Raw genomic sequence first — 19,140 nt, 5'->3', positions numbered from 1 at the left:
TGGGAAGCGCTAAGATGGGGCGCTGACCACCTGCAGTCACTTCCAGTTCCAGCCTGTGATCTGCAAGAGCAAATATCTGGGAGGCCCAAGGGGGAGAGGGAAGCGGGAGGGGGCCCCGTTAGGGTCAGCCATATTCCCAAAGTCAAGTGAGGGTCAACAGCCGACACGGGGGCACACCGGGTACCTTGTGTTTGGTTCTCAGGAGGCCCTGCCCCCTGTGCTCCCTTCTACCACCCCAGCCAAGTTCACCTCACATGGTGCCCTGAGCCGGCCCAAGCTTCCTCATCCAGAGTCCTCCCCATTCATCCATGGGACTCCTATCCATTCTCTTAGGTCTGTCCTCCACATACCCTCCATCCTCCACCAGGCGTGGGCTCCTCGCATCCCCAGGGAGCCTGGCTCAGCCCTACACCTGGCGCGAGCCACGACAGCCAGCCTGGCTTGCATGGGGTGCTCACGGCCTCCGGAGACACCCCACTTCATTTCTGTGCAGTTAGGACATGTGCAGCACTCTCCCTGGGGCCCAGGGCACCTGGGACTGGGGCAGGGCATCGTGGTGGGGGGCTTGTCACCTGGTGCAATCCCAGCTCTGCCCCTCCCTGGCTGTATGGCCGTCAGGGACCCATAGCATCAGGTCACACTTTGCACATTGCGGCAGCAACTGAAAGCAGTTGTTGGTAGCTCTAGGGACAGCCAGCGAAGAGTTAAGACAGTCCCAGCCCCTCTGAATTTCACGTGACCCTGGCTTGCTGAGCCTACAGTTCTGGTTCTGCGGTGGACACTCTTCTCCAGACTCATTTTTTGCTGGTGGCTCATGGAAAATTTGGCTCCTTGAGCTCCAGGCCACTCCCTCTGGGGCCTGAGGCCTCGCTGACGCTGGTCCTGCCCTGGAAGGGCGTCTAGGGCCGCCTGCCTGCCCTCGGATCCTTGGCCAGCACCCCCTCCCTCGCCCCCCCCTCACCCCTCTGTCTCCGCCTGACTTCCTGCTGCCTGACCTTTTCCCCCAGGACAGAACGGCAGCCCGCCCCCCCTTGGCCACGCCGAGGCCTCCTCCCGGCACCCCATCCCGGATCGCTTTCTACTGGAGGGAAAGAAAGCCGCTTCCCACTGACAGCCACCGCATCTGTGAGCAGCATCCCTTCCAGAACTGTAGTCAGCAGGAGCCAAGGCAGGCTTGGACTCTGCCAGTCGGAGCGCAGTCTTGACTCAGCCGTCCACTGGCTGGACGACTCAACTGGGTCTGCTGCTTCATTGCCCTGACCCCCAGTGTCCTGACCCTCAGATGGAAGATGGGAACAATGGCCTTTCCTCTGCAGGGAATTACATGGGATAATATAGGCGCTCAGTGCATAGTTTTTAAAAAGCGATCAGTGCTTAGCGCAAACCGTGGCAGGCAGAAGGCCTGCAGGTGGGATGGTTCTCATGAGCCTGCTGTCCCTAGTTCAGATAAAGAAACTGAGGCCCAGCTCCCGCCTCCAACCAACAGAGGGAGAAGGAGGGTGGGGATTGGTGTGCTTGGAGCCAGGGTCAAGGCAATGGTGGAAGCCTCAGGGCGAGCTGGCATCTTCCAGTTCCATGGCAAGGGGCCTGGGAGGCTGCGCCTCAGTGTCCCCACCTGTAAAATGAATGGGTCGGAAAGCCACAGAGGGAAGCGGTGCTCATCTCTCGGAGCTGGATTCCAGGACCTGGACCCTCTTGCTGGATGGAGTTAATGGTGAAGAACTGGATGGTGTCACCAATGGGCTGGGAGGTCCTGCCAAGCCAGCAGGAGGCGCAGATTCCGGGTGGGAGTAGGGCAGCACTGAAATCCTCCAGGCTCCGAGGCTTGCTTTGACCTTGACTCGGCTCACCCGGGGTCAGGGTCTCACAGAGTTTCAAGGATTGGGGTGGCAAGAGGCAGGGGCAGGGGAGGGGCCAGTGGTCAATATTGATCTAGCTGAGTCAGGGGAGTGGATGGGGAAGCGGGCAGGCTGGGGTGGGGTTTACTGATAACTGGTCCTCCAGCTCCCAGCACGGCTGTGGGAACGGGAGAATGGGGTGGTTGGTGCAGAATCCCCAGATGGAGTGCTTATCGAAATTACAGCTGCCTGGAGGCCAGCTCAGGCTTAATGCATCCAGTCCTCTGTGAGGAGGGTCTAAACGTCTGTATTTTTAGCATACTCCCTGGGTGACTCTGCATAGCCAACTCGGTTCCCATATTGGGGACCGTAGGCTCAACCCCCTCGTTGTAACAACGAGACACCTGAGGTCCACAGAAGGAGAGTAACTCACTCAAGGACACACTGGGAGAGGATGATGATAATTCTCCCCTTTTTCTTGGGCGAAGGGGGAGTCTACTTCTAGATAGCTCCATCCATCGTGCAGCTTTGGCCCAAAGCCCAGGAAAGAATGGTAAGGCTAGGATGCCCAGAGGGAAGTGGCTTCTGAGACCTTGGTAGGCCCAGGTAAAGAAGGGAGGGTGGGGCATGTCCCAGGAGGAAGGACAAGGAGGAGGGGCCATTCCCACAGGACTGACCTGCCCCGCCCCGCCCTGAGCAAACACTCCCAGCACCTGCTGGGGGATGTTTCCTAAAAGATTTACTGTGGTCCAGTCCGGGGAAGGCCATTTCCATTGCTGGGGACCTACCTGTGCCCTAGAAGGACACGTCCACATCAAGGGACATTTGGGACCCACATGGCCCTCTGACACTCTGGCCCCAACAGCTTCCTCCCTAGCCTCTTCTCTCCCCACCCTCCCTGATCCACTGTGCTGGGCTCTCAGCCTTTGCTCTGGCCTCCACCCCTCCCCACCATTTCACCCTGTGGGGCACGTGCACAAAGCCTCTCGGGCAATCCCAGTCGCTGCCACGCTTCTCCTGCTCCTTCTTCTGGTTCTGTATACTTCGCACCTCCAGCCACAGCCCCCACCCCAGCCCGTCCTGCCTTCTGCTTCTCTGCATGTCCCTCACTCTTGGGATGGCCTCTCTGGGGACGGGAGACATGCCCAGCTCATCACTGGGCCCTCCTCAGAGCCCAGCTGGCTGCAGCAGGCCCCAGCAGGTGTTTGGAGGGGCTAAAAATCCCGAAACCCACCTCCCTCCCTCACACCCTGGCCGTCCTGGTCAGGTTCCTTCCCCTCTCCACTACCAGTCTCTGTGTACATGGAATGAAAGAAGAGAAATGTAGTGCCCAGCGGAGGGGCAAACCCGGGATCCTGAGAGCCCGGGAGTAAGGGGTGCCTGGTACCTCGTGTGAAGGAAGACTTCGCCATTGTTACTGCAGAAGTGGGGGAGTGGGAAGTTCCAGCCCCCTGCACCAGCCATCCCTCCGTCCACTGCTGAGGCACACATTGCAGGAGTTTACTCTGAGCAAGCGTGATGATACCTCTGTGCGTGTGGGGAGCAGCGACAAGATGCTGTTACTGCCTTCAAGGAGCCCTCAGCTTCGCAGACTCTTCCTTAGGTGACTTCGGCCCAGGGCGCTATGAGGAGAGGCTATGGGGGCTGGGTAAGCCTACAGAGGGCCCTAACCCAGCAAGTGCTGGGAGAGTGTGAGGGAGGCTTCCCCAAGGAGAAGACACCAGAACTGTGTCCTGAAGGGTGAGGGAGCATCGCTGTGCACTGAGCAAGAGGAGAGGAGCCAGCGGGTTTCACAGCAAATGGGCAGTGGGGATGGTAGGGACTGCGGGGGTAGGACTATGGAGGGACAGATGGTCAAAGATTCCTAAGAATCCCAGCCACAGTTGGCTGGCTGTTCAGAGACGGGGAAACACAGACTGGGTCACCAGAGGCCCTGAAGGGATTCCGGGTTCTGTCTGGCAAGAAGCCTTTTACCCTCTGAGCCTCATTGTCTTCAGGATAAGGCTCTTCTAACTGACAAAGAGGTATTATGAAAGCACTTTGTGAACTATAAAGGGTCACACTACTGTCAGACAATAGTAGTGTTTTGGGTGGAGCTGGTGCGTTCTGAGTTAAAGGGTACCTCAAGGGGCGCCTGGGTGGCTCAGTGGGTTGAGCCTCCGACTTCAGCTCAGGTCATGATCTCGCAGTCCCTGAGTTCAAGCCCCGCGTTGGGCTCTGTGCTGACCGCTCAGAGCCTGGAGCCTTGAATTCTGTGTCTCCCTCTCTCTATGCCCCCTCCCCTGCTCATGCTCTGTCTCTCTCTCTGTCTCAAAAATAATAAAAACATTTAAAAAAAATTTTTAAAGGATACCTCTTGAGGTCTACTGGGGACTGGAGGCACAGAGCCCAGGACTGCTGGAGCCTGCTCCTGTGCTGCCACCTGCTGGCGATTGTCTGCAATGGCAGCACAGACCCTCGGGCCCTTCCTCTTGCCCAGGTGGGGAGATCCGAAGGCTGTTTGAAGGCCGGAGCTGGGAGAAGCCCAGGTGCCAAAGGTTAGCAGACTCCAGGCAAGAGGGCAAATAGAAGGCCCACATTCCTCTGCAACCCCCCCCCTTGCCCTTCTCAGCACTCCTCGTGGCCACCCTGCATACCGGCGGAGAGGCTAGATCCCAGAAGTGGCTGGTACCAGGAATTCTGGAGTCCCAGATGTCCCAAGCATGCGGCTAGAGGGGACTGTGGGCTCCAGAAGGCACATTCCCTGATCCTGTGGAATCCAGGCCTCTTAGGTGGCAGCAGGCTGAGAGTGACCAGCTCACCTGCCTTGCCTAAGGCTGTCCCAGGTTTACTACAGGAAATCCTAACATCAGCAAACCAGGACCGGTGCTTACCCTGTCGTGGCCTTGAGGAGAGCCAAAGCCTCTGCATCACCATGTTGGGTCCGCCTGACATCCTGGGCTCAGAACCAACTGGCCTCTAATATGGCAGGGGCCTCCCTTCGGCCAATGGAGCCTCTCAAGCCATCTCTCTCTCCAGCCCCAAGGCCCCTGCCCCAGGCATTCTGTCCACAGATTGTGGGTTTGGAAGGTATTTTCTCCCTTACCCCTTTCTCCAAACCCGTCTCCAGGACTTCGGAGGCCTGGGGGCTTGTCTGTGAGGTTCGGCTGAGGGGAGAGAATAGGTGGGGAGGACTTATGGAACAATTTCCTCATTTTACAAGGAAACGAGGCCTAGGAGGCCTAGAGGAGAAGAGCCTCGCCCAAGACCCCTGAGAGAGACTTTGCTGCTGTTTGTGGCAACCCGCATCCACCGCCCCCCTCCCCTCACCCACTCTTGTTAAGGGCACCCCATGTGTCTGAGAGAAAGCCAGCCCCACCCATGGCTCTAAGCCTAGGCACAGGGTCCAGACACAATCCCACTGCAATTGGCTCAGGCTTGAGCATGAGACCAAGTTGGCCCAATCAGAAGGGAGACCTTGGCTTTTATTTTGCAAATGGAGAGATCTTGTACTGGGAAACAAACAAAACCCACCCAGTGCCCGTGCTTGACTGAGACAGGGAGACCTCAAGTGCACAGAAGTTTGTAGCTATTTATTGCACTGAAAACACCAATAAAAACAGACACCCCGTTCCCCCCCCCCCCACCCAATAGCAGAAGTTTTGAGCAGTGGTCATTCAAATTCACAGCCACATAGTTTTAAAAAAGAAAAGAAAAGAACTGAAACAAACGCCCCCCCCCCACCCCACCCGCCCCCAGACAAATAGTAACAAGAAACCAGCATGGGAGTATGGCAAAACATCCCCCAAAGGGTTCTCCCTTTTGGGAGACAGGAGGCCGTGGGTCAGGATTAGTGCCACAGTGTGAGTAATCCTGGGAGAATACTTTCCTATAAAGGTGTTCGCATGCTGGAGCCTAGGTCTGGTCTTAGGTCTGATTTTTTTGCGTCTACAGGATGTTTAGAGGAGCAGAGTTTCACTGTCTGGTGGGGGGTGGGCTCTGGGCCCCTTTGTCTGCCAGCCTCCCCTGCGTGCTGCTCAGGATCACGCTGATGGCCTGTGGTCCACACTGGCTGACTACCCGCCGACAGGAGTGGCCTTCCTCGTGGGGCCGTTTCCTCCCGGCAGGTAGGGACCTTGCCTCCATTTCTCTGGCACTTGGAACTGGACACGGTAGACGGGAGGCACGTCAGCAAATAAAGATCGGGACACTGGGGTTCCTCCAGCTCAGTACCCTGGTGGAAAACCCAGGGCCAGAGCAGGAAATGGACTTGCCCAAGGTTCACACAGCAAGTCTGGTCAGAACTGGGGATGGAATCCTACTAACCCCCAAAGCATGGCTCTTTCCCCACAGTCCACTGCTAATAAGCAGTGACGGGCACCGAAGAGGGGAATGAGGGGCAGGTGGGGGAGAAGTGGGGGCTGGTCAAGGCCCAGAATGACGCAGGGGTCCAGCCAGTGGATCCTGTCAGTTCTTGCAGGTACATCGGGCTTCACTTCGCCGTCCTGTTTTGATCCCCCATCAGCTCTGCAACATAGGCTGGGCAGGAATATTTAACCCTTTAACTGATGGGGAAACTGAGGCTGGAAAAGGGACCAGACTTTGTCTTGGTACTTGCAGCATCCCCTGTGAAGGCTGCACCCTCACCTTTGGCTTAGGGATGGCTGTGTGGAGCTGGCAGCTCACAAGGGAGGCAGGCGGTTTTGTTGCTGGGACGCTGGGATCACTGGGCCTTACTGGGAAGCCCTCTGGACCTGGGGCAGACCAGGTGCCTGCCCCTGGCCTCAGCAAACAGGGTGTCTGCCAAGGATAGAGGCCGTGATCAACCAGTTTGGAGACCAGGAGGCCCAGGCAGCCTCTATCCTGGCCTGCAGCCCCAGAATAGCCTGCCTCACCTGTCCCCAGGGCAGCAGCAGTTGTGCAAAGGGCCCAGCAGACAACTCATGATCAGGGAAAACTCAGAAAGTCCTGGATCAAACATCCCCCCAGTCCTCCAGCCAACACCCAGGACTCCCCAGAGGTTCGGGGGAACCAGAGCCTCCTCCAAATCCCTGGGGATGTGGCTCTTCCTCCCCTAAAATCCTCCAGAGGGGACAGTATCTCATGCTGGCAAAACACGGCCACACAGAGGCCAAAAGCACAGAGAGGCGGCAACATAATTCCGAGTCGGACACTGAGAATACAACCTCTATTTTTTTTTTTTTTTTGTCCAAAACATGTAGATTGGTTTTGCTGAGTGTTTTTTCTTCTTTTCTTTCTTTTTTTTTTTTTTTTGACGTACTTACTGCATATAAAGTCATGCAAAGAAAAACAGTGCAGACAGTAGATCCTAGTGGATGTGCCAAGCATTCCACATCAGAGTCAATCCCAGGGGAAGAGGGGAAGAGAAAGGAAAAGAAAGAGATTCGAACCCACGGCTGCAGGACGAGGCGCGAAGGAGAGAAATTCCAGTGCTCTGCTTGGACCAGCAGATACAGAGGGGAGAGGCAATGGAGACACATGCTCGTGAACCCCCAAAGACTGGGGGAGGGGCTGAGAGGGCACATAGATGCGGTGGAATGAAATCCGGGGAAGCTGGGAAGCGTCGTAGTAGGAACCTCAGTTTGGGAGGCAAGAAAAAAAGAAAAAAAAAAGATAATTTCCGTCTTGACAACCTCCCCCCGCCCCACCCCCCACCCCCCCCCATCGGCTCTCTCTGCCCTGATTTGCTATTTCTTAGCTCTAACATCTGGTGTTTCTACAGTCCTGAAAAGGAACCTTAGGACCAAAATGTCAATGAGGCCCTCTTCCCCCTCCCTCCCGCACCCCTCCATCCCCGGGGACTGAGTCCACCTCGACCCCAGATAACCACGGGTGACAAAGTCCATCTCAGAGATGACATTAAAAAGAAGAAGAAGAAAGAAAGAGACCTAGAACAGAAAAAAACTACCCCTCATCCCTCTTCCCACGTCCCTTCCCAACCCAACCTGACCTTCCCCACAATAATTTGAGAGGTTTAGTTATCACATAGATATCCAGGAACGCAAAATCCATTTAGGAAACACACAGAAGTTTGGCTATAAAAAGGCATGCGGTCCAAGTAGAAGTGATACCTAAATGTTGCCTTCTTTGCCCCCAAAAAGCAATCAGATTCTCTCCCTCAGATGTGACGGAGCTGGAATTCTCCAGGGCTGATGGAAGGGGTGGAATGGGAGTTACTGTTGGAGGTGAACATCAGCCGGAGGAGAAGAGTGAGGGCACCCTGAGACGGTTGTGCTCCACACGCTGAGGGGAAGGGTCCGCAGGGACAGGAGGAGGGGACAGGATGGGAGAAGAGCTAGGGAGGCAGTGTCAGGTGGGGACTCCTGGTGTCTGCTCCTCTCTCACCCTCTCCCACAGGGGAGGCTGGCTCAGGGGTTGAGGGGGACCCTGGAAGGAGAGAGACAGAGAAAGGTGGGGGCAGATCCACATTCCTCCTGACTCTGCCCCTCTTTTTCCTCAGCCCCTGGGGGACACACAGCTGGGCATTCTGGCCTATAGCCAAGGCAAGAGCAGGCTAGCGACAGCCGGGGGGGGGGGGGGGTCCTCGGAGCCAGCACCCAGGGCACCCAGGGCACCCAGGCCCGAGGAAGCCTCGCCCTGGCAGGAGAGTGACAGGTGGTGGCAGGGAGATGTGGTATTTGCTCTGAAGTCGTGATAACTTTTGTGGACAGACGGGTTTTCTTGATGCAGGTGTGGCGGTGGTGGTGATGGTGATGGTGGTGGGATGGGGTGACGCGATTGGGGGAATTCCAGCCAAATCCAAGTGGGAGAACCAGCAGCCACATTCCATGAACGAAGAGACATCTCTGCGGTACAGGGCCCCCGGCCCGGTCCTTCAACTGTAAGAAATGGTATGTCTGTGGGTAATGGCGGTTGCTTCGAGGGGCGTCATGCTTTCCTTGGGCAACCACCCCTCCCCCGTCCTTAGATGGAGTCGGAGCTGCTTCTGTGGGCCCCACCCAGCACCCTACCTGGCCCCCCCCTCCCCCACCGGGGACCTGCAGGCCTGGTCTCCTCCCTGTGGTCCTCCAGCCCCACCCCATGGCCTTCCAGCACCCAAGTGCCCCAACATGTCCCCCTCCAGACTGACACCACCCCGTTCCTTAGATCGCCCTAGATGACAGATGGCGGGAAGGAGAGGCTCTTACTGGGGCAGGACGGAGGGCGCCCCAGATCTGTGGGAAGTGGACGATCTGCCATTTGCCATCCCGGCGGTGCCAGACACGGGGTCTCCTCCGACTGGGCCGTGCGGGGGATGCCACCCGGCATCCAGGTACTGCGTGATGCGGATGTAGGCGATGCAGGCCGACTCGTCACCCATCAGATGGATGTGGGGGTTCAGGATGGTGGTGTGCACGGGCTTGCTGTTCCGAGACCACACTGGAGGTGGGGATGGGGGGGGGCACAGGAGATGCACTTGGGGGCCATCTTCACGTCCTTCATTTGCCCATCTCCCAGCGACCCTCTCAGCAGAGGCACTCCCCGCCCCCTGCTTCATTTCCACAGGAGGGGTGTCTGTGACAGGGCTCAGCTAGGTGTCAGGGCAGACCTTCTAGATGACTAGATCAGATCCCAGCTTAGAGACCATGGATTTCAGGCATGCCAGTTTCTTTAAAACACAGGGGAATGGGATTTTAGAATCACGGTATCTCAGACACACAGAAGTATAGGAATATGATGGCAGAATCAGATGAACTTAGACCAGGGTCTCAAACCCAGATTCCCTACGGGGGCCAGGCGTGTACATAAACGAGGCTGGTGAGCTGGGTGTAAAATGCTAATGACAACAGACCCTTTGCCTCGGAGTCAGGGAGCCATAGGAATGGGGGAGACTGGTGACACTATGTCCCACCTACAAGGGCACCCTGTACACAGCTTCCTTGGTGGCTGATATGCGAGTACGGCTGACCCTGGACACAACGAGGGGGCGCAGGTTAGGGCACCCACCCTCTGCACAGTTGAAAATCCACATATACCTTTTGACTCCCCTAAAACTTAACTACTAATAACCGTCCGTTGACTGGAAGCCTTACTGATAACACCAACAGTCCGTTAACCTATCTTTTGTATGTTATTTGTACTATGAGCTATATTCTTAAAGTAAGCTAAGGGACATAAAATGTTATTCGTTAATAGGGAAAGGGAAATACATTTACTGCACTGTGCTGTATTTATTGGGAAAAATGCACGTATAAGTGGACCGGCACAGTTCAAACCCATGTTGCTCAAGGGTCAGCTCTAAGTGGAACCCACGTTGCCACACCTTCTGAGTTTTCAAGAGAATCCAGAAATCTGGATGTTTATGTGAAAATGCTTCATTTTTATTATTGGTATTTAACTCAAATTTAAAATATGCGAGCCCCATGAAACATATGTACAGTCCAGATGGCCCGTGGACCCCTCAGTTGCTATCCCTACTGGCAAACAGAAAGAATTATGGAAACCTGGGTAATATTGAAACTGCAGAATCTTAGGATCTTGAATTGTAAGGATGGAATTAGGGGTCATGGGGTGAGGTCGTGGAGTTCTCCAGAGTTAGGTGGAAATACATAACTCTTATGATCAGGACAGAACTGACAAAGGTACTTGAAACCAGCTTTCTCTATGCAAAATATGAGTTACTATTGTTATTAGTAGTAGTAGTAGGATTAATTATTTTGGTTCTTGGAACTCTCCATTTTTTTAGCAAGATAGAAAACAAAAGCACAGAAAGACAATGACCCAGGGAGGGGCTGGACAGGGGTCACCAGGGTCCCAGGCTTTAGAGGAACCCTCATGCCTTCTCTTGGTGTAGCCCAGATGTGGGTTCAAATCCGTAGAGAGCTGACTTAAAATATACACTGCCCATCTCTTCCCTTAGAGATGACAATTCAAAAATCTATACTATTAAAAAGCCCCCTTCCCCTCCCCACCCTTTGATTCTGAAGCCCAGCCTGGTTTGTGAACCACCGATTTCCTAGAAAACATAAAATGTCTTTTTTGTTTTTTCCAGGACTACTGGAAGCATCCCTAATATTATAATCTCACTATACCAGGCTTTGCCTACAGAATTCCAAATCACTGAGTCTTACATATGTAGACTACACTAACAGACTGTTACAATGTGGGGCTCTCAGAGAGAATGTAGAGCGTTTGCATTATAGGCTTGGGAGAGACCTCCGAGGTCAAAGGTCACCCAGGGCCTTCCTACCAAATGCAAGGAGGCCTCAGCAATTATCCTTGACAGCAATCAGGGCTGGAGGCACTCAGACCGTCTAGTTCAACGTGTCCATTTTAGCACATCTGGAAGCTGAGGTCCAGAGAAGCAATCTGACTTGTCCCAAGCTGGGGCCACTTCCTGAAGGAAATGCAGTAGAACCTAGAAGAAGTCAGTCTCCAGACGGGACTGAATTAGGACAATCTAGAACCATCTCAGAAGGGACAGACAAGCTCAGCATTGTTGAGGGCACTGCGCCCTGCTGTTGTTGGCAAGGGCTGGGGTTCTGGCGGACGTTTGTAAAGAAATGACCACCCTAATTTGGTGTCTCTGACTAGACCGGAGCCTTCTAACATCCACCCTTGTGGGCAGCGTGGGAGAAAGGGCCAGGTCCTCCAGCACCAGCAGGGAAAAACAGGCTGGATGGTGAGACTTGGCCTGGGGCGGGCCGTTACTCCGGGTCTTGCTCTCATGGGCCCTTCGGCGTTCAAAGCGGGCCGTTACTCCGGGTCTTGCTCTCATGGGCCCTTCGGCGTTCAAACCTGCAGTCCAGGGGGCCGGTGCTGTGATGGGGCCCCCTGCCTGGATGCAGGCCAACAACTAGTTCAGCCTTCTCTTTGTGTTTATTTTCTTTTTCCCACCCCTGAGCCTTTAGAGCCAGCTCAGCCTGGTTTCTGCTCTATTGGCTGGGGATTGGGGAGTCCACTCTGGGGAACCAGCGCCCCCAGAGGACAGGCCTGTATAGAGGTGGCCATGGTGATCAGCGAGGGAGCTCCAGGGAGGTGGGACACTTGGGGTCCAGCCACCTCTCTTCACATGAGAATTTAACCTCCATTGCTAGCCTTGGAATATCAGAGTTTGATTAATCAAGGGAAAATGCAGCTTCCTTCTCCGCAGCTTTTTGGGGGTGCTCTTGAGCCCCTAGATTGGGTGCAGGCAGGAGAGGAGTGTCCAGCTGGGGGCTGCTAACACATAGTCGAGAGGGGGTGACCCAGGGCAGGAAAGGGAAGGAGTGAGTCAGGACTGGGTTCTGCTACTGACTTTCTGGGTTCCTTTGGATGAGTCATTTCCCCTCTCTGGGCCTCAGTTTTCCCTTCTGGGTGTATATAGAGTTGGACTAGATCCTTTTTCAGTCACTTAAATGCCCCCTTTGTTTTAGCCACCTACAAGTGCCACTGACTTCATTAAAATCCGTCCTTAAATCAATACACTTTATCAATTTATGCCAATTTATTATAAAAGAAGACTTCCTGGCACAATCAGTAATGAACAACCAGTATCACAGAATACAAGTTTAATCACGAGTCCAGTGTAAATGAAATAAAGTTATGTAATCCTAGCTCCGAGCTCTTGCCCGCAAAGGATCTGAGCCTGAGACCGTTCTCTCTTTGATGAAGAGATAAATTAGAAGGTTGGAGAGATGTTTAAGACCAGCACCCAGCTGAGCCCTTCCCCTGATGAAACCAGACGTATTGAAAGAGAATTTAGAAAGGGACCAACTTTCTCACTGTGTGAACCAATGTTGTTTCAAGTGATGCCCACGTGCACCGGAAATCATCTTGGGTAGCCTCAGTGGTATATGCCTTCCCTTTGGGGTACCCTGGATATGCCACTTCTCAGGTCCTGAGCTAGATGATTCTAACCTGCATGTGCTTTGGTTCGTCCCTGTCTGACCCCTGGCCAAGATGAGACATGGACACAGGCAGAAAGCGCCCTCGGTCAGGCCCAGCCTCAGCCCCTGACAGCCCCTGGTTGCAAAGCTGCCAGGGTCTCTCCTGCAGAGGAGAGGCCCAGTAAGGACAGACATGCGGACAGAGACCTAGACAAACAGGCAGGGGCACAGCAGTGTGAGCTCGGGTCCCCTCCTCTTCCTGGACGGCCCACCCCAGGCCTTAACAGCCATGAGCCAGCTTGTGACCAGTTGGACAGCTGGGGCAGCCCCAGGCGTCTAGATGGCTGTAACTTGGGTACATGCTCCGGCAAGAAGGCTCCCATATCTGTAAAATGGGAACAAAGGTCCTCCCCCAGCCCTCCCAGGGTCAAGGGGGGAAGAGGGCTGGGAGTGCTTGTCACACTTGTCCCAGGTCCCCGTCCTCAGCCACCGGAGGGACAGCCGGCAGTCGGATGGGCCCAGGTTATGAGAGGGAACCAAGGTGGTACCAACCCCTGTCCACACGGGATCTTCCTCTTCGCTGGCTCCTGAGCTTCCCCGGGGGCCCTGCCTGTCACCCTGCTGTGCCATCCGGCAGGACATGGAACAGAGAGCAGACAACAGGCACCCCAGAGAGAAGGGATTGCTCACAGTTTTCAAAATAGAATCGATGGAAGTCCAGGCCCTCGACCAGGTTCCCCAGGGCCTCAGGTTCGAAGGCTGTCATCCCAGGGTCACACATCTTCCTAGGGGGAGGAAGTCAGAGGAAAGAGGAGTTGGGAGTAGCCTCTTGGGGCCACCCTCTAACTCCAGGGCCTGGACTGGAGGAGGGTGGGCCTGAGAAACCAGAGGGATGGAACCCACCTCACAGAATCAGTGACGTCAGCAGGTGGGACAGGGCTTGCAAACTGTGCTATGAGGCACCCACCACCATCCAGTGGTAGAACTGGGAGGCCAGGGTTCGACTCGGGCCCTGGCCCTGCCACTCACTGTTTATAAGATCCCCAGCAAGTGGCTAGTGGCCTAACATCACCCACCAAGCATGCCATGAGTGGCGGTGAAGCGTCGTGCAGAGACCCCAGGCGGGGGCTGACTCAGCGACTCAGCCTGTGCGGGCCTCTCCAACCTGCATCTCCCCGCCGGGGGCAGCAGAAGCCAGAGGGGCTTTTCCCGGTGGGGAGGACCTTTTCCTTCACACCAAAGTGACTTCTGCTCACCAAACAGGTACATCCCTGGAGGGGGTGCGTTTTGCTACTTTAAAAATGGCCTTTTTGCCCTCAGCGAGAGCCGCAGTTTCCTCTTCTGTAACATGAGGAAAATAGCATTCCGTCAGGTTTTTCATGCCTGGGAGGGAGGCTCACAGGGCAAGGTGAGGAGGCCCTCTGCTGTGTGTTTTCAGCTCAGAGCACCCTTCCAGGTCTCAGCCTTCTGGGGAAACCTGACATCCAGGTTGAGGAAGGAAAAAGGCCATCTCCCCCACCCCACCCCCACCCCCAGGTCTCTAGGATCTGTGGCACGACACAGACCCCTGTGACAATGACGGTGAAGCCAGGGACAGGAAGTACCTCAGCACAAGCAAAGATCCCAACCCTGGGGAGGAACCGGAGACACTGGTGGATGGGTATCAGGCCCGGCATCGTCTGAGCTGGACATTGGCTACTGGAAGCCACTGTCTCCCTGCTCTTCCCTGACTGTCCTGTCCATGTGACCCAGACAATGCACTTCTCCACTCAGCCCCTCAAATTCTCCAGGCGGACTAGCCGGGGGTTGGGGACTCTGCTCAGACCATAGGAGATGCTTGGAACCCTTCAGCTCCAGAATCCTCCAAGGCTGGGGGGTCTGAGCTCTGAGTGTCTGGGAGACTGAGCACCCCCACTGGAGAAGCCCCTGCCTTTGAAGGGACTCAGGGACCACCTTCTCCAACTCCATTATACATCTAGAGACACTGAGGCTCAGTGAGTGAGGGTTACACAGGGCCAGACTCAGGGTACCAAAGGCTCCAGGGGTCGTGGCAAGGGGTCAGAACCGGGAGTGGGCTACCGATGCCAGAGAAAGTAACATCACAGAGGTGAGAGCGGGTCCCCAGAAATGGCACTGGTGGGGGGCTGGGGTCCACAGAAGCCACCTCTCTTTCCCCCTCCTTGGGTGCATCTTTCCAGAGAGACTCGACGACTCTTCCTGTGGCCGATTTAACATTTAGGGCTGGCCACAAGACGCATTCAACAGCGTGTTTCTGGGCTTTCATGCTTTACCCAGGTGCACACGTGCATACACACCTGTGCATGGCCCTTATGCACACAGTCACAAACATGCACTGTAGACAAGTGCACACACACGTGCATACGTGTGGCCTGTCTCACACCTGTCCCTTCCAGAGTCCTTGTTCATCCAGACATAACCAGGGGATTGCTGGGGCCTTGCCATCATCGGCTGCTGCCAACACTCTCCCACAATTACCATGCACCTGGCCTGCCAAACCCTTGGGAGACAAACTTGAGCTCCTGGGCACGGTGGAAACCAGGAACCAGCTGCCCAAGAACCAAACCCCGGCTACAACTTTCCCCCTTCATCTGAACCCAACAGTCGAGGGTCATTCTGCCTCAGTTGGCAGCTTTTGCCCACCAAAAAGCATATGTGGGGTCTTGTCAGCCCTGCCTGAGTGGTGGAGACTCCTCCCGCTCCTTGGGGTCGACTAAGGGCCCAGGTGGGGCCTGCTTCTGGGCCAGACCAGGGAAGGGGCGTATGGGTGACCACTAGGGGGGCGCTCCAGCTCAGCCTTTGCACACAGCCGCCCCACGAAAGGCTGGTCCAGATGCGCAGGGGACAGTCTCAGACCACCTGTTTCATTTAATGTTAGTTTTGGACACTCTGCCTTATTCCCCCAGAGGATTAAGGTTCTGTTTTGAGGTTCTTTTGCTCACCCCTGCTCCCTGGAGGACATACCCTACCCTGCCCTCCTGAGGTCAGGCCCATTGCAGCAGGTCTGAAGAGCGGCCCGGCCCACCTCCCTCCCCTCCTTCCCCACTCATCTCCTGAGGAGACCCATGCTGTGGTGGAGACCACCCTCTGTTTCCTTGGAGAAGCAAAGGGGTTTGGTTGGAGCCCCTCCTGAGGAACAAGATAGGAGGAGGAGGAGGAGGAGGAGAGGGAGGACCGAAATACAGAGAAAGTACTATGAACAGAAAGCTTCACTAAAGCATAAGTCTAAATGCAAAACAGACCTATGAGCTCAGTCTGACTCACAGCTCATGCAGAGGGAGTGATTGAGGGTCAGAGACCGGGACCCCCAAAGTTAGCCATCAGCACCCCCTCCCCCTGAACAAACCATCTGGACATGACATGCAGAATGGGCCCAGCCAACTCACGTGTAGGACTCAAAATCTCCATTGCTTATGGCTTCGATCAGCTGCTCTGTCACTTTTATAATCTCCTGTTTCCGCACTGTAAGGCAGGAGGAGACACAGAGAAATGATAGTAATAGAAATAGTAATGAAGCACCTGCTACCATTTTCTGAGTCCCTATCATGTGCCAGATCCTGTGCTAGGACCTGAGGGCCTCGTGGAGACTGTCTTCATTTATATTCACGTTATCCCTGGGAGGTAGGTATCATGACTCCCATTTCCACAGAAGCAGAAAACTGAGGCCAGGAAAGTGGGGAAAAGGTGTGATGGTTCCCTCAATTGCAGAAGGCAAAGCCGGTGCTCCAGGTGGAAGCCTTTGTCTCAGTGAGGCGTGCATGCAGACATTCTGACGTTAGGTCTCATTTGAACCCAGGTTGTCTCCAAAATACGCCCCCCGCCCCCATCCCCTTGCTTTGCCGCCTGAATCAAAGCCAGGTCAACGGTGGGGCTGGACCTAGTAGCCATGAACCAGGGCCCTCCACCCCGGGCCCAAACTGGGGCCCCCAAGGAAGGTCTTAGGGCTTTACTCTCCCTCAGGTCTGGGTGAGCGTTTTGGGTCTATTTGGGTGCCTGTAGGAATCAGGCACTGAGCTGTTCAGAACTTTCTAGGCCTTAACGAATCCCAGTTGCTGAGACCTGGCCTCCCCTGGCCACCCCTGAAACACTACAAATAACTGGTCTTTCTAGTACAGGTTAGGCATCAGCTTCCTATCAGATGTGTGCTGTTCTGAGCCCCGGTTTTCCCATCTGTGAAATGGAAACACCACCACCTCTCATCCCTTCAGTGCCAAACCCAGACTTGAAGGCCAGACAGACCTCATGGAAATGCCGGCGCAGGTCCTTACACGCTGTGTAACAAGGCCACAGGGTTGTTTCCTGGCCTGTCAGACGGGGACAACAGTGCCCCCCCCCCCACCCCCAGTAACGAGGTAACGAGGTGGGATGAGGCGATGCGCACGAAACCCCCGGGCCCACTGTAGGTACGCATTTTCAGCGCTGCCATTTTCTGCCTTCTCCTACACAGGTTGCCACACCCGCTTCTCACAGACACCCCGGGAGGTCAGCAAGGGCCAGTGCCCCCCATCTGATCCACAAGGACACTGGGCCTCCGTGACAGAGGAAGCTGGAGCCTGGTGTCGTGGCTCCCGGCAGGGCTGTCTCACCAGAAGCCTCGCATGGTTCCCTGGCGGCAGGCCGCCCCCCCCTCCCCCGACCCCAGGCCCAAGCTTCACTCCAAACCCAGTCAGCTCTCCGGCCTACTGGAGCAGCCTCGGTGAGGTTCAAGGGCACACTGTCACTTTCTCAGTCTAGGGCCGAAGAGGGGACCACGCCTGGCTGAGGCCCTGTCCCTGCCCCTTTCCTCACCACCGCCCACGCAATCCCACCCCGTCTCACGCCAGGGAGCTCACCTCAGGCCCAGAGGACACAGGGTCCTACGACATCCAGGCTGAAAGAACCCTTGGGGACCAGGGACTCAGCCTCCTTATCAGACTTTTGGGGAAATGGAGGCCCAGTAAGGGGGGTGACTTGCACCGAGGACATAGAACACACTGGGTGCAGAATTTGGCTCCCAGCCCACGGCCTTTTCCACAGGACCCCCACACCCACATGCTCCCTGACGTATCAGGCCCGTAAGCTCATCTATTTCCCAACTCAAATATGTGCTCCACGGAAGCTGGGCGTGGCTGCCCGTGTTGCACAGGATCCTGGACTTGGGATGGGACCCCTGGCCCCCCCCAGGCACTCATCCCTGAACGAACGAGTGCATCAGGCACTGTGCTGTGTGCTCTACCTGCGGAATCTCGAAGCCTCACAGCACAGCTTCACGTGGCCATCACTTCCACATCAGCGATGAGCAAACCGGAGGTGAGAGAGGTCGGCCGGTCTGCTGCGGTGGGCTGACCGCCCCAACCAGAGTCGTCATACTGTTCTCGGGGCAGGGACCCTGTGCCCAGCACGGCTCTTGGCACACAGTGGGTGCTCCGTAGACATACTGGTGATTTTCTCCAATGTCAGTACCACAGTGAGGGGCTAATTCTTTATCTGCTGGCTCTGCTAAGATTTACCAGGCTGGGAATGAGCCTGTCTTAGACCTTGAGCTCTGCCGGCTCCCTCTGGGTCTTGCCTGGGGCGGGGGCAGAGGAGGCTTGAATGAATGAATCAGTGGGTGGACCCAACACCGGGGCCTGGGGCTGCTGTCTTCACCCTGTGTACTAGAATTGCCCAAGTTGCCAGGTGGTCCCTGTCCCTAGGAGCCCAAGAGCCTGGCCTCCAGGTCGACTCTGCCCTCCTTCCTGGAGACAGAGGGTGGGAAGAAACCCATCCCTGCCAGGAGATGCCTCATTCCACTCCCACGCAGAATCAGGCTGACGATCCAGAGCGGGCCACGTGCTCCGGGCAGGCCATGGCACCTGTCCCACCTCCTAGCCTTTTCTGTACAGACCTTACGATTCCTTCCAGCCTGACATTGCACGAGCCTGTGCTTAATCAACGCCCTGTCTCCTGTGGGCTGCCTCTCACTGCCATCTCAGGGAGGCTAGCGACGCGGTCAGGGGCATGGATTCTGGAGCCAGAGTCCCTGGGTTTGGATCCAGATTCTCTGCCACTTCATAACTGTGACCTCGAGCAAGGTGCTTCTGCGTGCCTCAGTTTCTCCGTACGTATAACGGAGCTACGGACACTACTTACCTCACAGGGTGGTTCCCAGGACCGAGTGAGTTAAGAATGTATCAGTAGGAATAACTAATACATAGATGGTTCTCACTAAGGACCAGCTACGGTTCCAAACCCTTTATATCAACTCATGTATGTAATAATGATGCATAATCTAAAGCGTTTAGAGCAGTGCCTGGCACTCCGTAAATAAGAGCTGTGATTATTGTCATCCGGAAATCTCTGAATTGGAAGTTTTCCCTGAGGACAGCCTCTGGTCTTCAGCCTGGGCAGGGATGTTTCCAGAAGCCTGATACGTGATGGTTCCATCTGGGTTGGGATTTGGGGGTCTGCAGCCTGCTGCCCTGTTTGACATCTCCCTCTCTTTGCACCCACCTCCT

General features: G+C 55.5%; 1 protein-coding gene across 1 annotated transcript in view; it reads right to left on the bottom strand.

The window, feature by feature from the left end:
* Positions 1-8,982: 8,982 nt before the first annotated feature.
* The window catches only part of CAMK2A (calcium/calmodulin dependent protein kinase II alpha), a 59,652-nt gene continuing 49,494 nt past the window's right edge, over positions 8,983-19,140 (bottom strand). Inside the window, 6 exon segments of the mRNA XM_030329429.1 lie at positions 8,983-9,018; positions 9,020-9,064; positions 9,066-9,101; positions 9,103-9,218; positions 13,337-13,431; positions 16,051-16,126. Of these exon segments, the coding sequence (XP_030185289.1) occupies positions 8,983-9,018; positions 9,020-9,064; positions 9,066-9,101; positions 9,103-9,218; positions 13,337-13,431; positions 16,051-16,126 (404 nt within the window).

This window comes from Lynx canadensis, chromosome A1 (assembly GCF_007474595.2).
Source record: "Lynx canadensis isolate LIC74 chromosome A1, mLynCan4.pri.v2, whole genome shotgun sequence".
Classification (NCBI taxonomy): domain Eukaryota; kingdom Metazoa; phylum Chordata; class Mammalia; order Carnivora; family Felidae; genus Lynx; species Lynx canadensis.
This window is presented reverse-complemented; position numbering and strand designations above follow the sequence as displayed.